Here is a 26,597-nt window from a genome sequence, read left to right on the forward strand (position 1 = left end):
CAATCCTCCCCTCAGAGCTAGCTTTATGTGCAGTTCTTGTCCCCTCCCAAGCACTGACAGCGTTTCCCCTAACACTACCCACACCAGCTTTGCCATTTTCCCTCTGCCACACCCCTGTGAAAACAGGAAGTTATGTCAAAGTGGGGGTAGGGCGCAGCAGAGGAAAGATGGCTGGAACTGGTATGGGTAGCATTAGGGAAATTCTGCCAGTGCTTGGAAGAGAACGACAAGCACATTTAAAGATAGACCAGGGAGGGTCACCGAACCTGTCCCTTCAGCTAACCCTTTGTGCAAACATTAAACAATGCAAACGAATACCGATAGCACGTAACAACAAAATAGCATAAGCGATATAACTACAAAGTCATGTTTATGAATATGAAATATAATACGGATATAACATGTAATAAGTTCAATAATTTGTTTCTGAAGGTGTGTTTGTATTCTGTGTCTTGCTGAAAGGTTCGAGACCAGGAGTTTCCATATCGACGAAACTTGGCACGAGTCATTGTTAACGTGGAAGATGCGAACGATCATAGTCCGTACTTTACCAGCCCTTTGTACGAAGCATCTCTATTCGAATCCGCTGCGGTTGGCTCCGCAGTGCTACAAGTGACTGCTCTGGACAGAGACAAAGGAGAAAACGCAGAGCTGCTGTACACAATCGAAGCAGGTTAGAGCACGCTCACTAAAAAAATTTACATCGCCGTGCGTGTAGCAAATGTTTCAGTGGTTGGTAGGTTGTGTGTCAACAGACTCAAAGACCAACAGTAACAGGATGAAGTCTTTAGCTTGCTCTGAACCCTGCCTGTCTGATAAGCCGAGGTCGCTCTTGACTGCAAAGTTCAAATGCTTCACGGTCTCAAAGAAAAACCCAGCGCCGAAGTTTAAAAAAGAAAAACAAATATATGAAGTGCAAGATAGCATTTATTCATGTTTTAAGTAAAGCAGGAGTGACATTTCTGAATGCAAAACGGGTGCATATAGTAAATCTTGAATTCCACAGATTATTTGTATTGTAACACCTCGCGGAAGCTCTTTGTAACTCTGTATGGTAACTTCTCTACAGAAGCTCGTGCAAACCGCTCTGAATTGACTCCCCAGTCATTAGCAGTGGTATAAAAGCTCTCAAAAAACATAAACATTTGTAACGCATGCAAAACGACTTTCAAAGTCATTTCCACACATAAAACAGGAGGCTCAGCACAAAAAAAAAAATGGGCATTCTTGAAAATTGCTCACACTCTCTGCATAATTTAATGTGCAGAAAGGCTTGGAATGGAATTCTGGCAGGGTTAACCCTTTCATGTGTATGTTTGCATTTTCAAAAGTATGCCTGTTAACTTTACATGGAACATGTACCAGCACAAATACCAGATACTAATTTTTTGTGTACATCCTAGTCAGATTTTGAAAGAAAAATTTTTTCACCTTGAAAATTTGTTTGACGTCTATAGGTAAAACCTAATGTAGACTTTACACTTGCACATAAACAGTCAGCATTTTTCTATTTATTTTAAAAATTGTTTATTAATTTTATATAGCAAAATATAGCTGATACACAGCGTAAGAAATTTTACATAAATTAGCAATATGTTCAGAAACTATACATAAATAACTTAAGACCAACCTCCCATCCCCAAAAATAAGCCCACCCCTCCCACCTCCTGTATGTGTATAAAAGGATCTTGAACTGAAACCAAGTCCAAAAGGGTACATTTTATGCGAGTATGTTTAAAGAAAATTAACATATGTATCTAGCGGACAGTGATTGCCACCAGCTAAATTATACTTTAATACTATCCCCCCCCCCCCCACACACACACACCAAATTCCAAAATGGCATTCACAACCCCAAGCGGTGGTAGCCTCACAGAAAGCTGATTCCCAGGGGTAGAACCACAATACTACCACTAAGAGTCATTGGTGCCATTTTGATACCAAGGGAATCAGACAGGGTAGGAGCACAAGAGAACTGCTGCCACCTTGTCCCACTAGATGACCACATAAGTCCCAGAGATCTGTGTTGAGAACTGGGGAGAAGGGCAGTTTGGAGCGAGGCAGGGACTTGGAGGGGGGAATCAGATTGCAGTAGGTGGGAGGATCTTCTTGGGAGGGGATCGGATCGGGTGGCATCAGATTGGAGGAACAGGAATACTGTTGGGTGGGGGGGAGATCGGATGGAGGGTGACTAGGCTATGCTGGGTCATATTATGTGCCTGGGCAAATAGTAACTCAGTGCCCATGCAATAAGGCATGGATTCTGTATGGTGTGACCCAAGTTGCGTGCTCAAATCTGTGTGCAGCACAGATATGCTTGCACAACGTAATTGTTTAACAAAGTAATTGGCGCTGATAATTGGCAGTTAACACCTAATAATTCACACTAGTTAGTACTAATTAGAAGTTACGGGCCAATCCTTTCTAAGTACATTCTAAAAAGTGGTGCACGTAAGTACTAGTACATGACCCTCAAAAGGGGACATGGCAAGGGGAGGCGCATGGGTGTTTCTAAAAGTTAGGCGCAGTGTTATAGAATAACATAAAATAATAGCGAATTTCTAGACCACATAACCCTTAGTTCAATGCGGTTAACAAAAGATTATGCTATGGAAAAATACAAGAATAATGTGATATACAGAAATTTAGTTAACCAAGAATTTGGAAAAAAATGTTCATACAATGTGGATTTACTCAATAATGTATATGATCGCGCCACGTAAAACGTAGTCAATGGTTTTCATTGGCCTAAGTGGGTGCGCCTAAATTCCATGTATACAGGTGCTAAATGCCGTTCTGATTGGCCAGTTTATATGAGGCTCAAATACAACAGATCACACCAAGTGTGTCCTGGTCTGTATGCCAGTCAGTAGCATAGCGAGGGTGAGAGGCACCTGGGGGCGGTGGCACCCGTCCCTCAACCTCTTCTCCACCCCCAACCCTTCCTGCCACACGTGTCCTTTCCCTTCCACCATAACCTCTTTAACATTCCCAGCACAAGCATCAACTCCAACCAGCTGCTCGTGCCAGCTTCAGCTCTTCCATTAACATCACTTCCTAAGTGCGGGTCCAGGAAGTGACGTCAGAGGAAGAGCCGTCGCTGGTATGAGCAGGAAGTTGAGGCAGGAAGTATGAGGGAAGGAGTAGTGGGAGGGATGGAGAAGGAGCAGGGTGCGGTGAAGAGGACAGGTGCCCCAAATACCGTGCCACTGATGCCAATTGCAGTGACCTGTATTTGTTATGTATGTTACCTAGTTACTGTTTGACAACAAAATGCCCATTTTAAATCTCTGCTGCTCAGAGCTCGGGGGTACTCGGTTGAAATTTGTTTGATCTAGGGGGTGCTTGGCTTGAAGTTTTTGAAGCACTGGCCTAGAGGAATCAGTGAGCAGCACTTATTCTGCTGGTTTTCATCTGTCAGACCCATGCGGGGAGTTGAAAATATGTTTATAATACATTGGAGACTCAATGTTCTTCCACCAAAAGGTTAATCCTACCCTGGAGGAGACAACAGTTGAGGAATATTGCCAGTACCATGGAGGGAGACTGACAAGGCCAGGAATAAAAAAACAAAAAAAAGGAAAGCAGTGAGAGGTGGGGGATGGGCAGATGAGCCAAAGCTCAGATTATTAAGCATGACAATAAAGAACTCCTGAAAAGAAATACCGCTTCCTGCTAGCCACATGCTTTGTGAGGCTGTTCTCGCTGCTTTTGATTGCACTATTTGTGGATTTGCTTTAGAGCTGCTTTTTACAATATTGGATTCATTTACTCGATGGTTTAATTTACACTCAAATCGGTCTATCATCATATATTGGACCCCCGAGGAAGGCTATTTATAGCCAAAACATGGACCGTGTCGGATCCGCACCACCTGCATACAGTACTACACATTTGCTCTACTATGTGTATTTTTGTATCCCATGTGCACTTTTTACATGTAGCTGCATTTAACTATATTGACTGTTTTTAATTTATTTTAATAAATTTTTAATAAATGTTGTCATCCAGAACATCGGTTCCACTGTTTTTTTGTTTTGGATTTTCCTTCTTCCTGTGGAATATTTTGGTGGTTTTTTTGTTGTTGTTGAAAATAAATACTGCACACATTGGAAATTAATTTAAACCTTTAACTGAATGTTTCTTTTTAAAGAAGCATCAACCATATGAAGCTCCAGACATTCCCCCTAATAACCAATTTTGTTTTCTCATATTTGTTTCTTTCCTATAATTATTGTAGTTCTACTCTTGGTCTTTCTATATCATGTTAGTCAGCAATTGATTTGGTTTATGTTTTAATTTTTGTAACATTTGACTCTAGTTTTTAAAAATGTGCATCACTTAGAAGTATTATAAGTGATATTATCAAATTTTAAATAAACCAGAAACCTGAAAGATCACGATCTGGTAATTGGAAACAAGGGGGATTCAGATCTGTGTATACACTTCCCCCTCAGTATTCGCGGGCCGCGGTTTTGGTTATTTGCGGTTTTTCAATCGAAGGCCCCGCCCCCAAATTTACATCAAAGGAAATTGCTGCTCCCGGCATTGCACAGAGAAAATCGCTGCTCCCAGCTGCACTTTCTTTACTGGAACAGGTCAGGTTATTCACGGTCTTGTGTCTTTTTTGGGGTTTTTTTTTTTACAAAAAAACCCATGAATAACATAGGAAAAGTTATTTGCATTTTTTCTCTATTCGCTGACATGCCGTTTCCCTATCACCACGAATGCGGAGGGGGAAGTGTATAACGAAATTAATTCAGTTTGTAATATTTTTATCATCACAGATTTAACCATGGTAAAAATGGAAGTGTGCGTGGGGGAAGCTGCTGTTGTTTTCTAGTGCGGTGAACCAGTGGCGTAGTAAGGGGGGGAGCAATTCACCCTGGGCCGACACCCCTCCTCCTCCTCTCCACCTCTTCCCAATCTTCCCTTCCACCCGTACTCCCCTTCCCTCCCCCGCCTCTTCCCATTCCTCCCTTCTACCGCACCCCCCTTCCCTCCTCCACCTCTTCCCATTCCTCCTTTCCCCGCACCCTTCCTTCCCTCCCCTGCCTCTTTCCATTCCTCCCTTCTACCCGCACCCCGCTTCCCTCCGCCACCTCTTCCCATTCCTCCTTTCCACCCGCACCCTCCCTCCCCTGCCTCTTCCCATTCCTCCCTTTTACCCGCATCCCCCTTCCCTCCCCTGCCACTTCCCATTCCTCCTTTCCACCTGCACCCTCCCTTCCCTCCCCTGCCTCTTCCCATTATTCCTTTCCACCCGCACCCTCCCTTCCCTCCCCTGCCTCTTCCCATTCCTCCCTTCCACCCATACCCCTTCCCTCCCCCACCTCTTCCCATTCCTCCTTTCCACCCGCACCCTCCCTTCCCTCCCCTGCCTCTTCCCATTCCTCCCTTCCACCCGTACCCCCTTCCCTCCCCCACCTCTTCCCATTCCTCCTTTCCACCCGCACCCTCCCTTCCCTCCCCTGCCTCTTCCCATTCCTCCCTTCCCTCCCCCACCTCTTCCCATTCCTCCTTTCCACCCGCACCCTCCCTTCCCTCCCCTGCCTCTTCCCATTCCTCCCTTCTACCCGCACCCCCTTCCATCCCCCGCTTCTTCCCATTCCTCCTTTCCACCCGAACCCTCCCTTCCCTCCCCTGCCTCTTCCCATTCCTCCCTTCCACCCGCACCCCCCTCTTCCTTCCCCCATACCTCTAGTTGAAGCTCCATAAGTTCTAGGATGGGTAGAGTGCAGCTGCGTCCTGTCAGTGATAAGTAATTTAGCCAGAGGACTTGGAGTAAAGATTTTCATGGTTCTCTGTGTTAACAGGAATACAGAAATGGTGTGGGAGGAGACCAAGGCAGGATTAAAGCATAATGAGCAGATCAAAGGGAGACAGCAACATAGATAGATGAAGCAACATCACAGATTGGAAACCAGTGAATTACACATCGGAGAGGGTCACCCCTAAACATCTGGTCCCTACCTACATGGCCTGGTTTGCCTATGCTTTAATCCTGGAGCAAAAGTAGTATAGAGGACCACAGACGAAAGGAAGCAAATTTATCCGAAGCCCGTGAATCAGGCAGATTTGCATATAATAGAGGAGATAGGTATGCAAATCTGCCTCATGCATATTCATTAAGGATATCTTGAAAACCTGACTGACTGAGGGCCCCCACTGTAGTAGACCTAAAATGGGCATTATTAATCAGCACACAGTAACATTGCACACTTTAATTACTATTCCTATTAACATTTTCTGTATGTAAGGTTCCCCAGTATCTCAAAATGTAGGAAGATATGATCAATGCTACAATAGCAATTATGTGAAAAAATATTACTTTAAGGTCTTAGATGTTGACTATAAAATTATTCTGTGATAATTTTCAGAGGTATTTGCCTTGTATTATGTACATTCCCAAGGCTAACTAGTTCTTTTTCCCTATTAGCAATGTTTCTACTTGTTGGCGTCAAGGTTACCCTTCTAAGGGTTGTTAATTTAATTTTTTTTGTGTTTGTTTTTTCTTCCAGGAAACATTGGAAATACATTTAAGATCGCACCCATTTTAGGCATCATTACTATATCCAAAGAACCTGATTCGTCAGCGACTGAGCAGTTTGTACTCTCCGTCAAAGCGACTGATCAGGGATCACCGCCACTGTCTGCAACCGCAATTGTCCGCATTTCCTTGACGATGTCAGATAATTCTCACCCAAAGTTCACTCAAAAGGAATATCAGGCAGAAGTTAATGAGAACGTGGATATTGGAACCTCGGTGCTCTTGCTCTCAGCAATAAGTCAGTCAACACTAATTTATGAAATTAAGGATGGGAATGTTGATGGAGCACTTGCCATCAACCCTTATTCTGGGGTCCTCACCAGTCAGAAAGCGCTGGACTACGAACGCATACACTCTTACCAGCTAATTGTACAAGTGACTAATATGGCAGGTATGGCTTCAAATACCACAGTCACCGTTCAGATTGTTGATGAAAATGACAATCCTCCAGTTTTTCTTTATTCACAATATTTTGGCAGTATAAGTGAGGGTGCTCCCATCAACAGTATAGTTCGAAGCTCTGACAACAACCCAATGGTAATACGAGCTACAGATGCTGATAGCAATCAAAATGCCTTGCTTGTTTATCAGATAGTTGAATCTACTGCTAAGAAATATTTTACTGTGGATTCCAGCACCGGTGCTATCAGGACAATTGCAAATTTAGATCATGAAACAATAGCTCATTTCTATTTCCACGTGCATGTCCGAGACAGTGGTAACCCACAACTTACAGCCGAAAGTCCAGTTGAAGTCACGATTGAAGTAACTGACATCAATGATAACCCACCAGTGTTTACTGAAGCCGTGTTTGAGACAATCCTGTTGTTACCTACTTATGTTGGCGTTGAGGTTCTTAAAGTCAGAGCTGAAGATCCAGATTCAGAAGTTCCACCTGAATTGACTTACAGTCTAATTGATGGCAACATGAACAATTTTGCAATTGATTCAAGTAGTGGAGTGCTTACAGTCAAAAACAATAGTCTTTCCAAAGATCACTACATACTTATCATAAGAGTGTCTGATGGAAAATTTTATAGCACAGCTATGGCAACAATAATAGTAAAAGAAGTCATGGATAGTGGACTGCAGTTTACCCGAAGCTTCTATTCTACTTCAATCTTGGAAAACAGCACCAACATTACGAAGGTAGCCATTGTAAATGCAATGGGAAGTCATCTCAATGAGCCTCTGAAATATAGTATATTAAATGCAGGAAACAAATTTAATATTAAATCCACTTCTGGGGTTATTCAAACAACTGGGCTGCCATTTGACAGAGAAGAACAAGAGATGTATGAATTGATAGTGGAAGCAAGTCGTGAACTTGACCATCTACGTGTTGCACGAGTAGTTGTCAGAGTCAACATTGAGGACGTGAATGACAATGCTCCAGTTTTTGTAGGTCTTCCATACTATGCTGCAGTACAGGTTGATGCAGAGCCTGGTACCCTTATATATCGTGTAACAGCCATAGATAAAGATAAAGGTACAAATGGTGAATTAACATATTCCCTAGATGAAGACTATGGCCACTTTGAAATTGAGAAACATTCTGGTAGCGTCATTTTAAAGGAAGCTTTTAATTCTGACTTGTCTAATATAGAATATGGAGTTAAAATAATTGCAAAGGATGGGGGTAATCCTCCCTTATCTGCTTCTGTAGAACTTCCTATTACTATTGTTAACAAAGCAATGCCAGTATTTAACAAGCCTTTCTACACAGCTTCTATAAATGAAGATATAGAAATGCATACCCCAATTCTGAGCATCAATGCAACCAGTCCAGAAGGCCAGGGAATTATTTATACAATTGTTGATGGAGATCCCTACAATCAGTTTAATATTGATTTTGATACTGGAGTCCTCAGTGTCGTCAGCCCTTTGGACTATGAAATAAACTCTGTTTTTAAGCTAACAGTAAGAGCCAGTGATGCTCTTACAGGTGCTCGGGCTGAAGTCGCTGTGGATTTAAATATTAACGACGTCAATGATAATCCCCCCATTTTTGATCATTCAGCATACAGTGCAACACTCTCTGAGGCATCTTTGATTGGGACACCAGTGTTGCAGGTTGTTGCTACTGATGCTGATTCTGAAAAAAATAAAATTGTAAGATATCAAATAGTGCAGGATATCTTTAATAGCACTGACTATTTTCACATAGACAGCACAAGTGGTCTGATATTAACAGCTCGTATGTTAGATCATGAGCTAGTGCAACAATGCAGTTTCAAAGTGAGGGCAACAGATAGTGGATTCCCATCAATCAGTAGTGAAGTTCTCGTTACTATCTTTGTGACGGATTTGAATGATAATCCACCAGTTTTTAATCAATTAATATACGAGTCATACGTTAGTGAATTAGCTCCACGGGGTCATTTTGTAACTTGTGTCCAAGCTTCAGATGCCGACAGCTCGGACTTCGACAGATTGGAATACAACATCTTGTCTGGCAATGATCGCATAAGCTTTACTATAGACGGCAAAAGTGGTGTTATAACACTTTCCAAACATCGTAAACAAAGGATGGAACCAATGTATAGTCTAAATGTTTCTGTCTCTGATGGGTTGTTCACAAGCACAGCACAAGTACATATCAGAATTCTTGGAGCCAACCTCAATAATCCCATTTTTGCCCAAAGTGTTTATGTAGCGGAAGTTAGGGAAAACGCAGCCCCTGGAACCAAAGTAATTCATATAAAAGCAGTAGATGGGGATTCTGGGATCTACAGTCAAATAGGCTACACCATAATCAATGATTTTGCCAAAGATCGCTTCTTTGTTGATAACACAGGACAAATTGTAACAACAGAGAAACTAGACAGGGAGAGCCCTTTGGAAAGTGACATCAGTGTTTCCTTGAGGGCCCTTGATGGTGGTGGAAGAGCAGCTTTCTGCACTGTGAGAATTATAGTAGTGGATGAAAATGATAATGCTCCACAATTTAAGACTGTAGAGTATAGAGCAAGTGTCAAAGCAGATGTTGGAAAAGGTCATTTGGTCGCTCAAGTCCAAGCATTTGATCCAGATGATGGAGCAAATTCTAGGATCACCTACTCACTGTATAGTGAGGCCTCAGTGTCTGTAGCCGATCTCCTCGAAATTGACCCTGACAATGGATGGATGGTTACCAAAGGCAATTTTAATCTTTTGAAAAGTACAGTTCTTTCCTTCTTCGTGAAAGCAGTTGACGGTGGCATCCCAGTTAAGCATTCTCTCATCCCAGTGTACATTCACGTTTTGCCCTCAGAAACTATTTTACCTGCTTTTCCTCAACCCCAATATTCTTTTACTTTACGGGAAGATACATCTATAGGTAGCATTGTTGATTACCTGTACATTATGCCACGGCAGAATGCTGTGTACAGTACCGTCAATGGTGAACTGGCTGAAAATAACAAAAATGAATTTTTTGTCATGGACAAAGACACTGGGATTTTAAAACTAGATAAAAGACTTGATCATGAGGCAAATCCTCTGTTTTATTTCAAAGTTTCAGCAATTTTACCATTAGATAAAGTTGACATTGTAGTAACTGTGGATGTCGAGGTCAAAGTTTTGGATTTAAATGACAACAAGCCTATTTTTGAATCCAGTCATTATGATGCCGTAATAATGGAAGGCATGCCAATAGGAACAAAACTTATCCAAGTAAAGGCCTTAGATGCAGACTGGGGTGCAAATGGGCAAGTCACATATACTCTTGCCTCAGATTCAGAGGTGGACAAAGTCACGGAATCTTTCATAATTGATATCAACAGTGGATGGATTAGCACCCTGGAAGCATTAGACCACGAAAAACACCCCACCTATAAATTTTCAGTTGTGGCTTCAGACCTTGGAGAAACACTGACTCTTTCAGCAACCACACTGGTCTCAGTAACTGTGACAGATATAAACGACAATGCACCAGTCTTTGAACAAGAGGTATACAGGGGCTCTGTGAAAGAGAGTGATGCTCCAGGCGAAGTTGTGGCAGTTGTTAGTACTTGGGATGAAGACACGGAGGATGTGAATCGACAAGTGAGCTACCATATTACAGGTGAGAACCATTATGGTAGCAAAATCTGTAATTAATGAAAGCAGAGATAGTTTAGACGAGAGAGCATGGTAAAAAGCTGTGCAAAATTGTTCTCGACACTTTCCTGTTTAGGCCATATACTGATGTAGATATATTACTTATGTTTTCCAGATCTGAACTTGAGGCAAGTTACTTTGCATCAGTGCAGGCAGTTTGATCACCATTTATTTATTCAATTTTTCTATACTATTCTCCCAGGGGAGCTTAGAACAGTTTACATGAATTTATTCAGGTATTCAAGCATTTTCCCTGTCTGTCCCAGCAGGCTCACAATCTATCTAATGTACCTGGGGTAATGGGGGGATTAAGTGACTTGCCCAGGGTCACAAGGAGCAGCACGGGTTTGAACCCACAACCTCAGGGTGCTGAGGATGGAGCTTTAACCACTGCACCACTCTAGAATCAAAATGTAGTAAAAGTGAGCCAAGTATAGTACAATGAAGCCATTGTGACATCACTGATCAGGTTGGCTCTTAGGCATTGGTGGAATGAGGCATTATGACATCACAATACCAGCTCTGGTGCCAAACTCTCTCCCATTCCCTCTATGTGCTTACCTTCATACTTGGCAGTTTAGTTTGCGTTCCTTGTACAAAAATAATCACCTGAAGATATATAATATAACCACCTATTTTCAATGTGATTTAACTGGGCAGGAGAGTGTCCTACCTGGTTAAATTGTTTGTTCCTGCCTAACCACTTTAGTGGTTAGCCAGTGCACTTAACTGAACAGTGCAGTGGCTATCAGTACTAACCGCTCCTGCACTAGCCGGTTGGTGCTGAGGTGGTCCGAAAATGGTGCTTGTGCTAAGCCAATACTTAATCAATTAGTAGGAATCTTCAGACTGCTGGCCACTTAAGTAAGAGGCTAAAGTTAGCTAAAAAGGCTACCCTAACTTTAGCCAACCGAGCATTGGTCTAAATACCAGCCTGGTGCCCAGATAACTTCAGGGTAACGGCTTTAGGCTTACTGTTGCTCCTACCCCTGATGTCATGAGGACCTGACTGAGTCCCACCCATGTACAGACCGGTAAGCCTGTCCTCAGTGCCGGGAAAAATAGTGGAAACAATTATAAAAAAAACAAAATTGTGAAACACATAGACAAACATGATTTAATGAGACAAGAGTCAGCATGGGTTCAGCAGAAGGAGCCGATCATCTTGGGCACGAAGGGAGGAGAACAGTGCCGATGGCCTCAGCGGGAGAGTGGTTGCAGTGGAGGCTAGCAGCGCCGGTGGCCTTGGGGGGGGGGGAGGATGGAGTGAGGATAGTAGTGAAGGTGGTCTCGGGGGGGGGGGGGGGGGGGGGGAGGATTTTTTTTTTGCCAGTTGGTTGAGTGTCAGTTAACTGGGATTCTACTGTATGTATTTCCTATTTCAAAAGGGGAATGCACATTTATGTTCTTTGGGATTTACACCTGCTACCTGAGACGTGTAAGTTTCAGGAAAGTGTTCCTGTTGCTAATAGCAAAACAACAAAAGAACCAGAGGTCCAACTTCGTCTGCAGTGAAAAAACAGACCAGAGCAAACAAACCAAAACTGCAGACTTGTACACGGTGCAGGCAAATTTTATTTTGACAAATAAATCTTAACTAAAAACCTTTTACCAGCACTTTTATTATCTTAATTTTTATATGGTTGTTTTAATATTGTATTTGTACCTATTAGGACCCCTGATGAAGGTTGTCCGAAACACGGACCATCCTGTTGCTAGTAGACCATCCTGAAATGGTAACACCCTGCGGTAGGAGAAGCCTAGCGACAGAGTTGCTGATTGAGAACCTTGAGGTTGTGGGATCGATCCTAGCACTGCTCCTTATAACCCTGGGCAAGTCACTTAAGGGCAAATTTTATAAGAAGCGCCCAAAAGTTAGGCGCCTAATTAGGCACTGTTCAGCGCAATTCAAGTAAAATTGGGTGCTGAGCGGAACCTCTTTTGGAGCTGCCCTAGAAATAGGCCAGCTCTAGGCACAACTAAAAGTTAGGCGTCTAGCTGAGCGCTTAAGCACGCTTAAGAGCAGCGATTCTGCAACAAGGCGCCTAACATGTAGCCACGCCCACGCCTAACGTGCATAGCGCCTATTTTTTTTGAAGGCCGCCTAAATTTTTAGAGGCGCCTTGTTGCAGAATCGCTCTTCCTTGATAGGCACATAAGTTTCAATTATTGCGGATTAAAAAGCTTAATTGAGCTTGTTACTCGATTTAGATAGGCGCCTATCTACATGGGTGCCTCCGAAATACGTGCCTAACAGGCGCCGGTTACAGAATTTGGACCTCAATCCTCCATTGTCCCAGGTAAAGAAATAAGTACAGTGGTACCTCGGTTTACGAGTGCACCGGTTTGCGAGTGTTTTGCAAGACGAGCAAAACATTTGCAAAATCAGCACCTCGGAAACCGAGCATGGCTCGATTTACGAGCGCCCCCCCCCCCCTGCGATCCAGCACCCTCCCCCCTGCGATCCGGCACACCCCCCTCCGACGCAATCGGGCACCCCTCCCCCCCGCCGCTTCTTACAGTCATCTGGACATCGGCATGTCCTGTGCTTGGTGCCGGTGCCCGAAGATCGTCCTCCTCTTCTGCTGGGCCTTGAGCATGCGCAAATGCTCAAGGCCCAGCAGAAGAGGAGGATGATCTTCGGGCACCGGCACTAAGCACAGGACATGCCGGTGCCCAGATGACTGTAAGAAGCGGCGTGGGGGGGTGCCCGATCGCGGGGGGAGGGTGACGGATCGCGGAGGGGGGTGCCGGATCGCAGGGGGGGCCTTGGGGGAGCAATGCCGGTTCTCAGGGGGGGGGGAACGTATCAAAGCGAGTTTCCATTATTTCCTATGGGGAAACTCGCTTTGATAAAAGAGCATTTTGGATTACGAGTATGCTCCTGGAACGGATTATGTTCGTAATCCAAGGTACCACTCTATCTGCATATATGTAAACCGAGTTGCATAATTGCAGACCCTACAAATTTCCAGAATACGGTTTGGAAGAGCCGCAGGATTCCCAATCAGTTACGGTGATAAAGAGTTTCCATTTGCTGTAAACACGTTTTGCTACAGACAGTATCAGCCACCAACTGATTTTAATTAATTTTACCACTTCCCACATGTGGCCAGATGATTTGAATATACTGCTTAAAATGAATTTTCTTTCTAATGAAACTTAGCTACAGTACAGAGAAGTAATGTAATCAGCATGCTGAAGGACCCACAAATCCAGCACTCCTGAAATTTGGCCTACTTGAGAGAAAACTTGGAGATTTGCAAATTTCAGTAATACGATTTTAATCAAACCAAATCAGATTTATAGGGCTTCTTCTAAATATTTATGCAATTACATACTTTCCTCATAGCTGTTTCAGTTTTTTTCTTCTTCCCCATTTCAGAAACTCAAGATAAACATGCCAGTTGCTCTTTGCATGTAGAACTTAAAGCAGGATCATGTTCACGTTATAATTTAATTCTGCACTGTACTTTTTATATTTATTTATTCATTCCGTTTTCTATATCATTCTCCCAGGGGAGCTCAGAACAGTTTACATGAATTTATTCAGGTACTCGAGCAGTTTTCCTTATCTGGCCTGGTGGGCTCACAATCTATCTAATGTACCTGGGGCAATGGGGAGATTAAATGACTTGCCTAGGGTCACAAGGAGTAGCAAGGGTTTGAACCCACAACCTCAGGGTGCTAAGACTGGAGCTTTAACCACTGCACCACTCAAGAAATCAAAATGTAGTAAAAGTGAGCCAAGTCTAGTACAATGAAGCCATTGTGACATCACTGATGAGGTTGGCTCTTAGGCATTGGTGGAATGAGGCATTATGACATCACAGTACCAGCTCTGGTTATCAGAGGCTGAAACTTTTCACACTATTCATTTATTCAGTTTTCTATACCGTTCTCTCAGGGGAGCTCAGAACATGGAGCAGCGTGTGTCAGAACCCACAACCCCAGGGTGCCGAGGCTGCAGCTCCAACCCCCGCGCCACACTCTCAGACATAGCATGGCAAATAGGGTGTGACAGGAGTGGCAAAACATAGTTAACAAAGCATGGTAAAACATAATATAACAAGCATGTATGGTGAGCCTAGTATTACAAAGCATGGGTAACATAGTATGACGTGACTTGGCAAAATTGGTAAGGCAGGTGTGCATGATGAAATATAGCATAGAAGACATGGAACAGCATACATTGTGTGGCAGACATGACATGAGAGATTGAAGCATGGTAGACAGTGTGGCAGACATAATTTGGTAAATAAGGCATATAGTATAGTTTCAAGTTTCAAGTTTATTTATTCTTAATGAATCGCCTATTTTAAATCACTAAGCGATTTACAAAGCCTTAATACATACAGATTGAAACCTAAACACATGCAGATTAAATGTTATTGATAATATAAATTAAAATTTACTTAAATATTAAACATACTTAATTACAAACGTATAATAAAATGTTAGTTAGGGTATCGAGACATACTTGAATTGTGAGGATAAATAGGGAAGAAATTACAATAATTGGATAGGAAAGGAAGAGTAATAATAAAGGAAAGAACAAATAGGAAGGGGAAATAAATTTATAAATGAATAAAAAAGCATAACAAACTATTAAACAAACTATTAAACAAACTATTATACTAGTATACTAGTATAACTGGATAAGACTTCTCAGTATGCAAATAAGCAAAATATATATCTGACTTATAAAATAAGTAAAGTGTTCATATACACTCAGAATTGTGAACTTTGACCAAGAGCATTAGCTCCTATAGCAAAACCCACCGCCCCATCACTGTGTATGACTTATTTTGAAAAAAAAGCTTGAAAAGGACATACTGTTCAAGTGCTCAACTAGTTTTCAATGGCAAAAGAGAGAAAGAAGTTCCCACTTAGCTTTCAACTGTGTCAGCAGGTCCCGACATGGACCATGTTTTGAAATTCTTTCTCAAGGGACCCAGAGGGTGATGTAAACTGCTCAAAATGCCAAGGAAATAAGAGTAGTGTCATACGGGCAAAACACCTTGTAATCATATACATAACGTAACTTTGCTTCACTGCTTCATTCATATGACGGCTGTATACTAGGTCAAAGATGGCAAATAGTATGACAGTGTGGAAGAACATAGAATTAACCGTGCCCTGTTTTCACATACAATCTCAGGTTTATGTGTATGGTTCCCTCCCCACTTCTTTTCTTCCAGACATAGGACGAAGCACATAGCGTTTTAGATTCAAGACTGTGGAAGGTCCCTGTGAACTTTGTCTGACAAAAAGAGGGGAGGGGGACAATTAGTCTTTATTTGCGTGGCACTGAGGTCCAGGTCTTTATTTGCAGAGGTCCAGATATTTTTATAATACTGGAGAGAACGGTTGTCTTGGTTTAGGAAAATTGCAGAACTGAAACCTCTTTTGGAAAGCAGAGATAAGCAATTGTTTAAAACAATACTAAAAAAAAAAACCCCACTGTGCTCCATAAACAAAAAAAAACAAAAACTGATCTACTAAATTTAGATTATTTTAGAAGCATTAAATGACATCTCCACATGTAATAACCAGTATTTGCACATATAGATTCCATATCTCTACAAATGGCCCAGAGCACACATATTGAATACACGTGCAAATGACCCGGAGTGCATATATTTAAAGAGAGTGTGGTTTGATAGTGAAAAAAATTGTACAGGTATTTACTATTTACCATTTTTCAATGAGAGTACATTTCCCCAGTGGCCTTTTTTAAATTTTTATCTCCTCTGAGGTACTTATAAGCTTCTGCAAAAGGCTTGTTTCAGCCAGACCTTGAAAGTAGTGATTGAGGCATTAATTGTGCTTGATAATGAAACACCTGTAGCATAATCAGAAATACCACATCTCTTGAAAATGAATGTTATAAAACATTATAAGGTAGTGTGCTCAGAGAACATAAAGAGACCCAGCAGGGATCAATGGATCCTAAGTGAAATCTCTCAATCCTTAATCATTGGACGCTTAGGGTCCGATTCTTCAAACGGTGTCCCGATTGTAAGAGCCGGTAGACATCTTACTGCCTTCTTACCAGCCAATTGGGACACACTTTTTTTTTTTTTTTTTTTTTTATCCATGCTGCGAAGGATGCCTACAATTTAGGTGTCTTACTCGTGCCTATGGAGGCATCAAGGCCGGCATGGGTGTGGTTTCCACCCAAAGTGGCCTTGGGCATCCGTAAGCATCCCTATATGTCTCCGTAGGCACAAGACAGATGCCTTAAATGTATACTTGTAAAATGTTGGGCTACATTTTAAGGTGTCTGTTATGAAAAAAAAAAGATGCAATTCGCTAAAGGACGCCTTACTGGGTCAGACCAGTGGTCCATCTAGCCCAATATCCTGTCTTCACAGAGTTCCAATCCAAGTCACAAGTACTTGGCAAAAACCCAAATAGTAGCATTCCAAAGTTCAGATTGTGATGTCATATTGCCTCATTCTACCAATGCCTAAGAGCCAACCTTAACAGTGCTTGATTGTCCTATACTTGGCTCACATAACAATAGCCATACTGGATCAGACTAATAGTCCATCTAGCTCAGTATCCTGTCTTCACAGAGGCCAATCAAAGTCACAAGTACCTGGCAAAAAACCAAATAGTAGCAGCATTCCATGCCACCAATCCAGGGCAAGCAGTGGCTTCCCCCATGTCTGTCTCAACAGCAGACTATGGACTTTTCCTCCAGGAACTTGTCCAAACCAGTATCCTTTAGAGAATCAGGCCCTGTGGGCCTCTTTTACAAAGCTACGATAGCAATTCTTCTGCAGCAAATGCACCAAAACCCGCAGGAATTGAATGGGCTTTGGTGCATTTGTCACGGAAGAATCGTTACTGAGGCTTTGTAAAAAGGGCCCTTAGTTGAGGAAGGGCTGTGGCTCACTGCTTTTCAGATAAAACCCTAGTGTTTCTTCTTGTGACCCTGGGCAAGTCACTTAATCCTCCAGTGCCCACCGCTTTGAATGTCAGTTCTGAAATGCCAAAGTGACAAAAAGGCAGTATACAAGTCCCCATTCTCTTTCCCTAGTATTTTTCAATTGTACCATAAGTTTCTATGCGGTATTAATTTGCAAAACTAACCTGTGGAACAACAATAAATGAACAATAAGTGCACTTATCTTACAAAAAATAGTTCAGGTCTCGACATGGACCGTGTTTAGCCAGTGCATCTTCCTCAGGGAACCCAAAACAAATTCCAATTGTTCTTTGAAAATAGTGAGGTCTCTCAATAGAAACCACTTTAAGAGTCAGTTCAAAGCTATTATAATACATTTTTGCTCCTTTTTGTATACTGGACTAATTCTGCTTAGCTGTCTTGTAGCTTTTTTAGCTTTTAAAATGTAAAACTTTACCTTTTGATGGTTTGTTTCTTAATTGGATGCACTCATACCTATAATTGTATGAAATATTTCTTTTTTTCTAAATTAATCGACTTTCTGGAGAGATTCACCCAAAGCAGTGTACAGCAGGTTAATTGGCAGACGGCGAAACGACTGCTTTACCTAACTTAATGTTGAACGAGAGCAACAGTGCCACGTAAACAGGCGTTTGGAGATGCAGATCCCTCATAAGAGCCATAGAAGACACATGCTGCTTCTGAGCAACAATGCCAAATGAAGGGTTAACATAAAATTTACAATTTCATTAACAGCATAACAATAATAAATTGACCAAATATAAGCATAAATTCAGTCAATGAGTAAAACCTGGAGATGGCAAATCGAGTTCTAGTAATAATACTGACATGGAGCAGTATCAGAATTATATACAGCACTATAGAACAATCATATAACAGAAATTTAGCAGAATACAAATGATACTGTAATAGTATGAAAGAACATTCAAATAACAGACATTTATGATGTCAGCGTAATAACATATTTATGATAACAACGTGATAACAGATATTTATGACGTCAGTGTAATACCAACAAAAAACCTAAAAGGCACACATTACAACATTCAAATAACATAAATTAAATGGGCGTAATAAGAGGGGTGCGGATCACCCCGGGTGCCAAGTCAGTGGGGGCTCTGGCACCTCTCCATGCCACCCTCACGCCATCCCTTCCCTCACCCCATTTTGTACCTCCATATTATCTTCACTAACGCAAGCAACTTCTTCCTGTTGCTCACGCCAACCTGGTTCTCTTCTGAATCGCTTCCAGGTCACGGGGCCAGGAAGTGATGTCAGAGGAAATCCAACGCTGGTGCGAGGAGCATGCTTGCAGAAGCCACTCATCCTGGTGAAGATCAAGAGGTGAGGGGGAGGGAGAGTACAATTGTGGAAAGGGGGAGGCGAGGGGTGCTGAAGGAGTGGGGGCACAGAGAGGAGGGCATGGCGTGCCACTGCCCCGAGTACCTCCTACCCTTACTACGCCACGGAATACAATGAAACATTTTACTAGGTAGCCAAGAGTACAAGTGCAATTGAGATATATACAGAAATGGGACAAGATACCTTTACGCATATAGTAGCTGCCACTTATACACTGAGATAGCAAAAGTTGATACTTCCTTGTATAATCATTGGCATTTATATATTGGGGTCAGCTCTGTGGATGCTTGAGCACCCCCAATATTGAGCAAACTCCTTAACTGTGTCCAAGGAGGACTAGTCTCCGTTGGGTTTAGCACCCTCAATCATTTTGCAAAGTTGGCTCCCATGATGGAAGCTGAGTACTGCCACTCTTTTTCTACACTCGTGCCACCTTTTGATGCTTTAGTTGTACATGCCAGCCGGTATACAAGAATTTATCGGTGTCCTTTACAAAATGCCCGTTGTTCCATAGAGACCTGGACGTCCCAATTCCTTCCTCAGTTTCCTATGCAAAATAGGGCTCTATGGTACCTAAGTTAGATTCCTAAATTTGTCCCCTATTTTCAACCAAACTGAAAATTCTCCTCAGAATTTAGGAGCTTCAAAGTTAGGGCTAAAAATTGGGGCCTATCATTCATTTACCTATATTTATGAGCCTAATTTAGGGACCCTTTTGCTAAGCGCTAACACACTTCCTAACATAGTTTAAAGCTGTGTACCATGGGATGCGCTCAGGCATCCCACAGTACCTGCCTAATTAGTTCAAGTTTATTAGGATTTTATATACCGCCTATCAAGGTTATCTAAGCGGTTTTTACAATCAGGTACTCAAGCATTTTTCCCTCTCTGTCCCGGTGGGCTCACAATCTATCTAACGCTAACCGTGTGCTAAAATACATTTTTAATTTTTGTTTTCAGGGTGCATGTCAGGGAGTAGAGAGTAGTTCTTCCTATGCCCAATATAGAATAGGGTTTAGCATGGATTAACTTTTGGGCACCAGCCTTACACCTACTAAAACCTGGTGTAAATGCCAGTCTCCAATTAGGCGCAGTTAGGCAGTATTTTGTAATTCCAAATTCCCCGACACACTCGTGGTCATGCCCTCTTTTTTGAGATACACACCGTGGGAGTTAGGTGTCGTGCCTTATAGAATAGAGCAGTGGTTCCCAACACTGTCCTGGAGGACCACCAGGCCAGTCGGGTTTTCAGGACAGCCCTAATGAATAGGCATGAGAGAGATCTGCATATAATGGAAATGCCAGGCATGCAAACCTGCTCCATGCATATTCATTAGGGCTATTTTGAAAACCCGACTGGCTTAGTGGTCCTCCAGGACAGGGTTGGGAACCACTGGAATAGAGCACATCTAGATGAACGCACACATTTGGATTGTTGATGGTTCAGAGCTCGTTTCCGAATTATTTACACGTTCAATTTGGACGGCATATATAGAATCAGGGGGTTGATGCCTAATAGTAGACCACAAGCTACAGAATGAGGAGGGAAGGTGGAAGAAGTCATTGTACAATTTTTTTTTTTACACAAATGTAAATAATCTCTGGAAATGTTACTGCCAGTGCAATTCCAGGATTTTTTTTTTTCCCTCCCCCACAGGCTTAATTTATCTCACGGTGAGCAGAATGGTATTACCTCCCTCCCAGTTAACCAAAGGAACATGTTCTTTTCCTTCCTTTTCTCTTCTAAGCTGGTTTCTGTCGGCATGCGGTTAAATGATGTGGAAAAGTAATATTGCCGGTTCAGTGTCAGTGTTCCAGCATAATAAAAAGCTGTTCTGCTTCGTCTGCTCCACTCCTCACCAGCTTCCACTCTAATAAATTTCACCTAATTGCAGTGCTTATCTTTGAAGGGCTCCTTAAATGACCCCTCGTTAGGGCTATTTAATACTAATGTGTCTTCCTGTGTCATGTAAACTTTTTTTTTCCCCTTTTTTTTTTCCCCCTGCTGAAAAACCTAATGAGCATGAAGGCAGCTGTATGATAGAACCTTCATTAAAGGATTCCTTAATAAAACCTGCTGCCATTTCTTGATTGCATAATCAACAGTTAATGCAATTGTCTTGGTAACAAGTGCTATAGTGTATTACATCCTCTCTTGAGACTGACTGGTGAGACCCATTGTAGTATTTCGAGATTGCTATTGATTGCTCACAGTTTGAATCCTCTTGTCATTAAGGAAGCTAAACGAGATCTTTTCTTGCACTTCTTTTGCTTTTCTAAAGGTAGGGATGGGAGTCTCTGTTTTTCTGTTAATCATATTCGTTAAACAATTATGTATTACTATTATAGCATTTCTAGTCTTGACCCCCCCCTCAGTCTAGCACAGGGGTAGGCAATTCTGGTCCTCGAGAGCTGGAGCCAAGTCAGGTTTCAGGATATCCACAATAAATATGCATGAGATAGATTTGCATCTCAAGGAGGCAGTGCATGCAAATCCATCTCATACATATTCATGGTGGAGATCCTGAAAACCTGACCTGGCTCCGGCTCTCGAGGATCGCAATTGCCTACCCCTGGTCTAGCAGCTAAATGTAAGCATCGTTTGCACACAGGATACTAGCTTTTGCAAGTACATGCTCCGGGCCTGATTCTCTTTTGAACATCACCATCGGCAGCTGCCGATTACGTGTCAATCAACATTAGCGTGCAAAAGAGAATCGCGTCTACAGGTGTGGTCAGATGTCCCGAAATGTAAGGCGTCTGTCTCGCGTCTACGTAGACATGTAGAGACACAAGGCCACTTCCGGGCAAAGCCACACCCCGACTTGGACTTGCTCAAACGTCGTTATGCATTTCCAAATAGACATGCTCCGGAGACCTACAATGTGGGTGTCGTGCCTCAGATTTTTTTTTTTTACATGCGTCCCAATTGGCTGCCAGATGATGGTTATCGGGCGTGGCCCCGGCCTCTTTTCACTCTGTGGTGCTTAATGCAAATAGCTGAAATGTTCTATAAGAAAAATATCCAGGAAATTGTCCTTCAGCTCAAAGCTGGTCATAATGCAGTAGCAAAATAATTGCTTTATTGTTGGGGGGTCAAGCTCTGTCCACCCACATACTGTTACGTGCAGCTACATCTACTCGCTGGCAGGTAATGTCCCACAGTCATATTTCAGACCGCTTTCAAAACAATGTAATTCTGTGAAGCAAAGTGGAAAACAAAGGATAATTTGGTACTTCAGTAACAAAAACTGCAGTCTTCCATCTCTGGCTGAATATCTTCCAGCATGGCCTTCAGCAGGAAGGGAAGTGCTCTGCTTTTGTTTCTCTTTTATAAAATGGTAGACTCCTCGACTAAGCCCCCCACCCCACCCCCCCAGGACCAGACTGGAGAAAAATAATTGTTGCTTCTGTTGGAGGAGCTGGAGGGCCTGTCTTTAGAACTCAGGTGGTTCACAGACCAAGGGCTCCTTTTACAAAGGTGCGCTAGCGTTTTTAGCGCACGCACAGGATTACCGCACTCTACCGCCTGCTCAAGAGGAGGTGATAGCGGCTAGCACGCCTTTGTAGAAAGGTGCCTCGAGTCTGTTTCGCAGCAGAGGCCGGCGTTGATTTTTGGTTTCTCATCACCACCTTTGTTGTTTTCCCACATTCCTGGGTTCCTTTACGAGAGGGAATTCTAGATACCCTCGCAATGTCCTTTCAAAAATGCCACTGTATATGTCTTTATAAAATTAAGTTTCCAGTTTCAATTTCATTAAATTCTTTGGTAGAACCATCTAAGTGGCTTAAATTCTAAAATAGGGAATAGGAGAGTGCAATAAAATAAGACAAGATAGGGAGGGATCAGGGGTAGAACTACATTCGTTATAGAAAATTAACCCTACTAAACCAACAGAAATTACAGCTAAATAGAAACTTCAAATATTTATTTGCCTTCATTTTTCTCTGTTAGTATTTGTTTCTCACATTTCTATTCCACATACCAACTATGCAGATCACAACTGTACCTACATAATAAAAACAAGAAAAGCATCTCAATGAAAATACAAGACAAGAGAATAGAAAATATAGCACACCAGCTTTAAATGCCACAGAGCCATGCTACCTCAGACATAAGAGAAACTTAATATACCACGTCAAAAGCATACGTGAAAAAAGATTAGCTTGAAGGTGTTTTATAAAGCATGCCGTGTCTGTCATGGTCCAGAGCTCAGAGGCGGGCCTGCTCTATTCCTCTAGCCCCGCCAGAGGGAAACTCTGTTCAAACCTGCAGACCTGAGATATCTCGCTGGATGCAAATTTTCCAAAGTAGAAGTCGAGTAATAAGGAGCCATAGACCATAGTGCTTTGTGAATAAGACAAAAAAAGAACATAAAACAAAAAAGTTTATACTTTACCCTGAAAACTATAAACAGCCTTTGCAGGAATAAATGTTCATGCATAAAATATGCAGATATGAATGCATTGTATAAATAGTGCTCATAGATTATGGCTCCACCTATACCAAATGTAACATAGAAAACGTTCTTACTTGGATGGTCGATTTCACCAAATTAGTTATACTCAGGAGCTATATAGTTATTATAGCATACACGATCTTCCTCCGAGTCACTTTTTAGCTTTATCAAATTTACTTCTTATGGCCTCAGTTTCACCACCTCTACCGCATGACCATGATTCTTTAGCGGGGAACTTCAGGTGTTAGTTCTTCACCGGCCTTTAGATTCAACTATTCATCAGATATATATGTTATTATTATTACTATAAAACAATGTCCTTTATCCAATATTAATTTTCTTAGGATAGAGGTACTTATCTCAATTGCAGCTTTACTTCTATCATTGATTTACGACCTGAGAGACATAAAGTCCAACATATTTCGCTGTGGCTTACCTCGATTCACACTGGCTCCCAATACAAGCAAGAATACTATTCAAATTCTACTGTTTACTATTTAAGACCATAAACGGAGACTGCCCAGCCTACTTGAACAACTGACTAATCCAAACAACCACAACCAGACATAGGAAAACCTACACTCCATTCACGCACCCTCCAATCAGAAACGTCAAACGGGGAAAAAAATGTACGATGGCCTCCTGGCCACTCAAGCAGCAAAACTAGACTACCAATTCTCCAATGTACTGATCACAACCCCAGACTACAAAACCTTCAGAAAAGAAATTTAAAAAACCCGCTATTCAATAAATTCTTAAAGACAAACTAACACAGCAAGAATCATCTCAATCCCCAATAGCAACCCGCTCTACTCCATAATACCACGGGAAATGTCCAGATAACTCCTTATGTATTCCTAAATGTCCAAATAACTCCTTATCCGCCTTGAACCGCAAGGTAATGGAGGAATAGAAATCACTAATGTAATGTAATGCTTTTTCAAGGTTTTTCCCCCGTGCCGCTACTGTCATCCGACTCTCCCGTAGTGTTTTGAGTAAGATGCGCTAGCGTTTTTAGCGCACGCACCGGATTAGCGCACGCTAGCTGGAAAACTACCGCCTACTCATGAGGAGGCGGTAGCGGCTAGCGCGCGTGGCATTTTAGCGCACGCTATTCCGCGCGTTAAGGCCCTGACGCACCTTTGTAAAAGGAGCCCTAAGGGAGAGTCGCAGAGAAGTAAAGCTGCAATTGAGATAAGAACAGTATGTTTCTGCATGCATAATCCATGAGTATTTTTTATACGATAACTTTAATGCGTTCAAAATAGGATTTCCATGTTAACATGTACATTATAAAATTGCCCCCTTCAAAGAATAGGAACTGCGCACCCCACTCCGTATGCCTAGACACTTGAATATATTTCTGGGCATAAAAGGACTGCAGGGAAAACATCAATTTTATTTTTTTAATCTCTTTGCAAAAAAAGAAGGAAAGAAAGCCAGCAAATTCAGCTCTCCAGAGGTCAATAAAAACTGTCCATATATAAAGTTTATAGATCAGAGTGATAAAAGTGTTGTGGGCAGAGAGGGATGAAGATTCCTTAGCTGACCAGCAGAATCATTTTATAAATCTTCATGTGTAAAGCCTGTTTATGTGCTGAAAATTGTTCAATCAGCTATGTAGAAGTACTGGCAAGCTGATACATAGCAACTGCAGAAGATTCTTCATATTTGAAGGTTTATGAAGCGTGAGCCTTCAGAGAGATTGGGTCTGTCCTTCCTTCAGTGTAGTGGCTCTTAAAAGGTGAACTCAACTGTCCATTAATGGTGACGGTTTTGTAAAATTTTAATGAATAATAATCTCAGAGAGAGTGCTGGTCCTTACTATTAATATTTAAGCTCTCTTATTGTACATCTAGTAGGCATAATTCATGATATAGCTGTTACACTTGTTTATTGTATATGCAATGTAAATGCTTTACGCAAAGATTTTCCCCGTCTTACTTTCAGGAGGCAATCACAAAGGAAGGTTTGCCCTTGGCTTGGTGCAGAACGAATGGAAGGTTTACGTGAAGAGACCTCTAGATCGGGAAGAGCAAGACATTTACTTTCTTAACATTACCGCAACTGATGGACTTTTTGTAACGCAGACAGTGGTGGAAGTGTCCATCATTGACGTTAATGATAATAGCCCCATCTGTGATCAGGTTAGTTGGCATTGCCATTCTTTTTCCTCTAATAATGCCATGCAGGTGCTAAAGCATTCATTTTTCTGTATTCCTCTTTCTTCCCCTGGACTAGATGGATCATGAGGGGCATAGAGAGAATAGAGAGGGACAGATTCTTCAAACTTTCAAAAAAAATATAAGAACAAGAGGGCATTCGGAAAAACTGAAAGGTGACAGATTCAAAACAAATGCTAGGAAGTTCTTTACCCAACGTGTGGTGGACACCTGGAATGCGCTTCCAGAGGACGTAATAGGGCAGAGTACGGTATTGGGGTTTAAGAAAGGATTGGACAATTTCCTGCTGGAAAGGGGGATAGAAGGGTATAAATAGAGGATCACTGCACAGGTCCTGGACCTGTTGGGCCGCCGCGTGAGCGGGCTGCTGGGCACGATGGACCTCAGGTCTGACCCAGCAGAGGCATTGCTTATGTTCTTATGACCCAGTAGGGCTGTTCTTATGTGAGCCAAGTATAGGGCAATTCGGCCATTGTGACATCACTGATTAGGTTGGCTCCTAAGCTTTGGTGGAATGAGGCATTATGACATCACAGTCATAGCTCTGGAATGTTGCTACTTTTTGGGTTTCTGCCAGGTACTTGTGACCTGGATTGGCCACTGCTGGAAACAAGACATTGCTGTTCTTATGTTCCTAGGTTGCCCAATTATTTAACCCAGTAAAAATGTGCAAGTACTTCTACCTGCTTCAAAAGGACGGAAGTCTAAGGGCTCCTTTTACGAAGCCACGTTAGCAGTTTAACGCGCGTAATAGCATGTGCTAAACTGCTAGCCGCTACCGCCTCCTCTTGAGCAGGCGGTAGTTTTTCGGCTAGCACAGGGGTTAACGCATGATAAAAAGTCACGTGCAATAAAAGGAGCCCTAAGTCAGCTATAACACGATTTAAACTTGTGGATTACTGGTTAGTGCAAATGCTAGCCAAATGAGTTTTGCCAGTGTTGTTTCATCTCTGGTCTAGCATTTCATATTATTCTGCATTATCATTTATGTATTCATAAAGAGAGTCTAAGGGTCTGATATATGA

General features: G+C 42.2%; 1 protein-coding gene across 7 annotated transcripts in view; it reads left to right on the forward strand.

Moving 5' to 3' along the window:
* Nucleotides 1-26,597, forward strand: part of FAT3 (FAT atypical cadherin 3) — a 669,400-nt gene that overhangs the window by 540,171 nt on the left and 102,632 nt on the right. For all 7 annotated transcript variants that reach the window (XM_033948992.1, XM_033948995.1, XM_033948996.1 and 4 more), the window contains 3 exons: nt 463-673; nt 6,522-10,595; nt 25,340-25,536. In XM_033948992.1, coding sequence (XP_033804883.1) covers nt 463-673; nt 6,522-10,595; nt 25,340-25,536 — 4,482 coding nt within the window. The remainder of the gene's footprint in view (nt 1-462; nt 674-6,521; nt 10,596-25,339; nt 25,537-26,597) is intronic.

This window comes from Geotrypetes seraphini, chromosome 6, assembly GCF_902459505.1.
Source record: "Geotrypetes seraphini chromosome 6, aGeoSer1.1, whole genome shotgun sequence".
Lineage (NCBI taxonomy): Eukaryota > Metazoa > Chordata > Amphibia > Gymnophiona > Dermophiidae > Geotrypetes > Geotrypetes seraphini.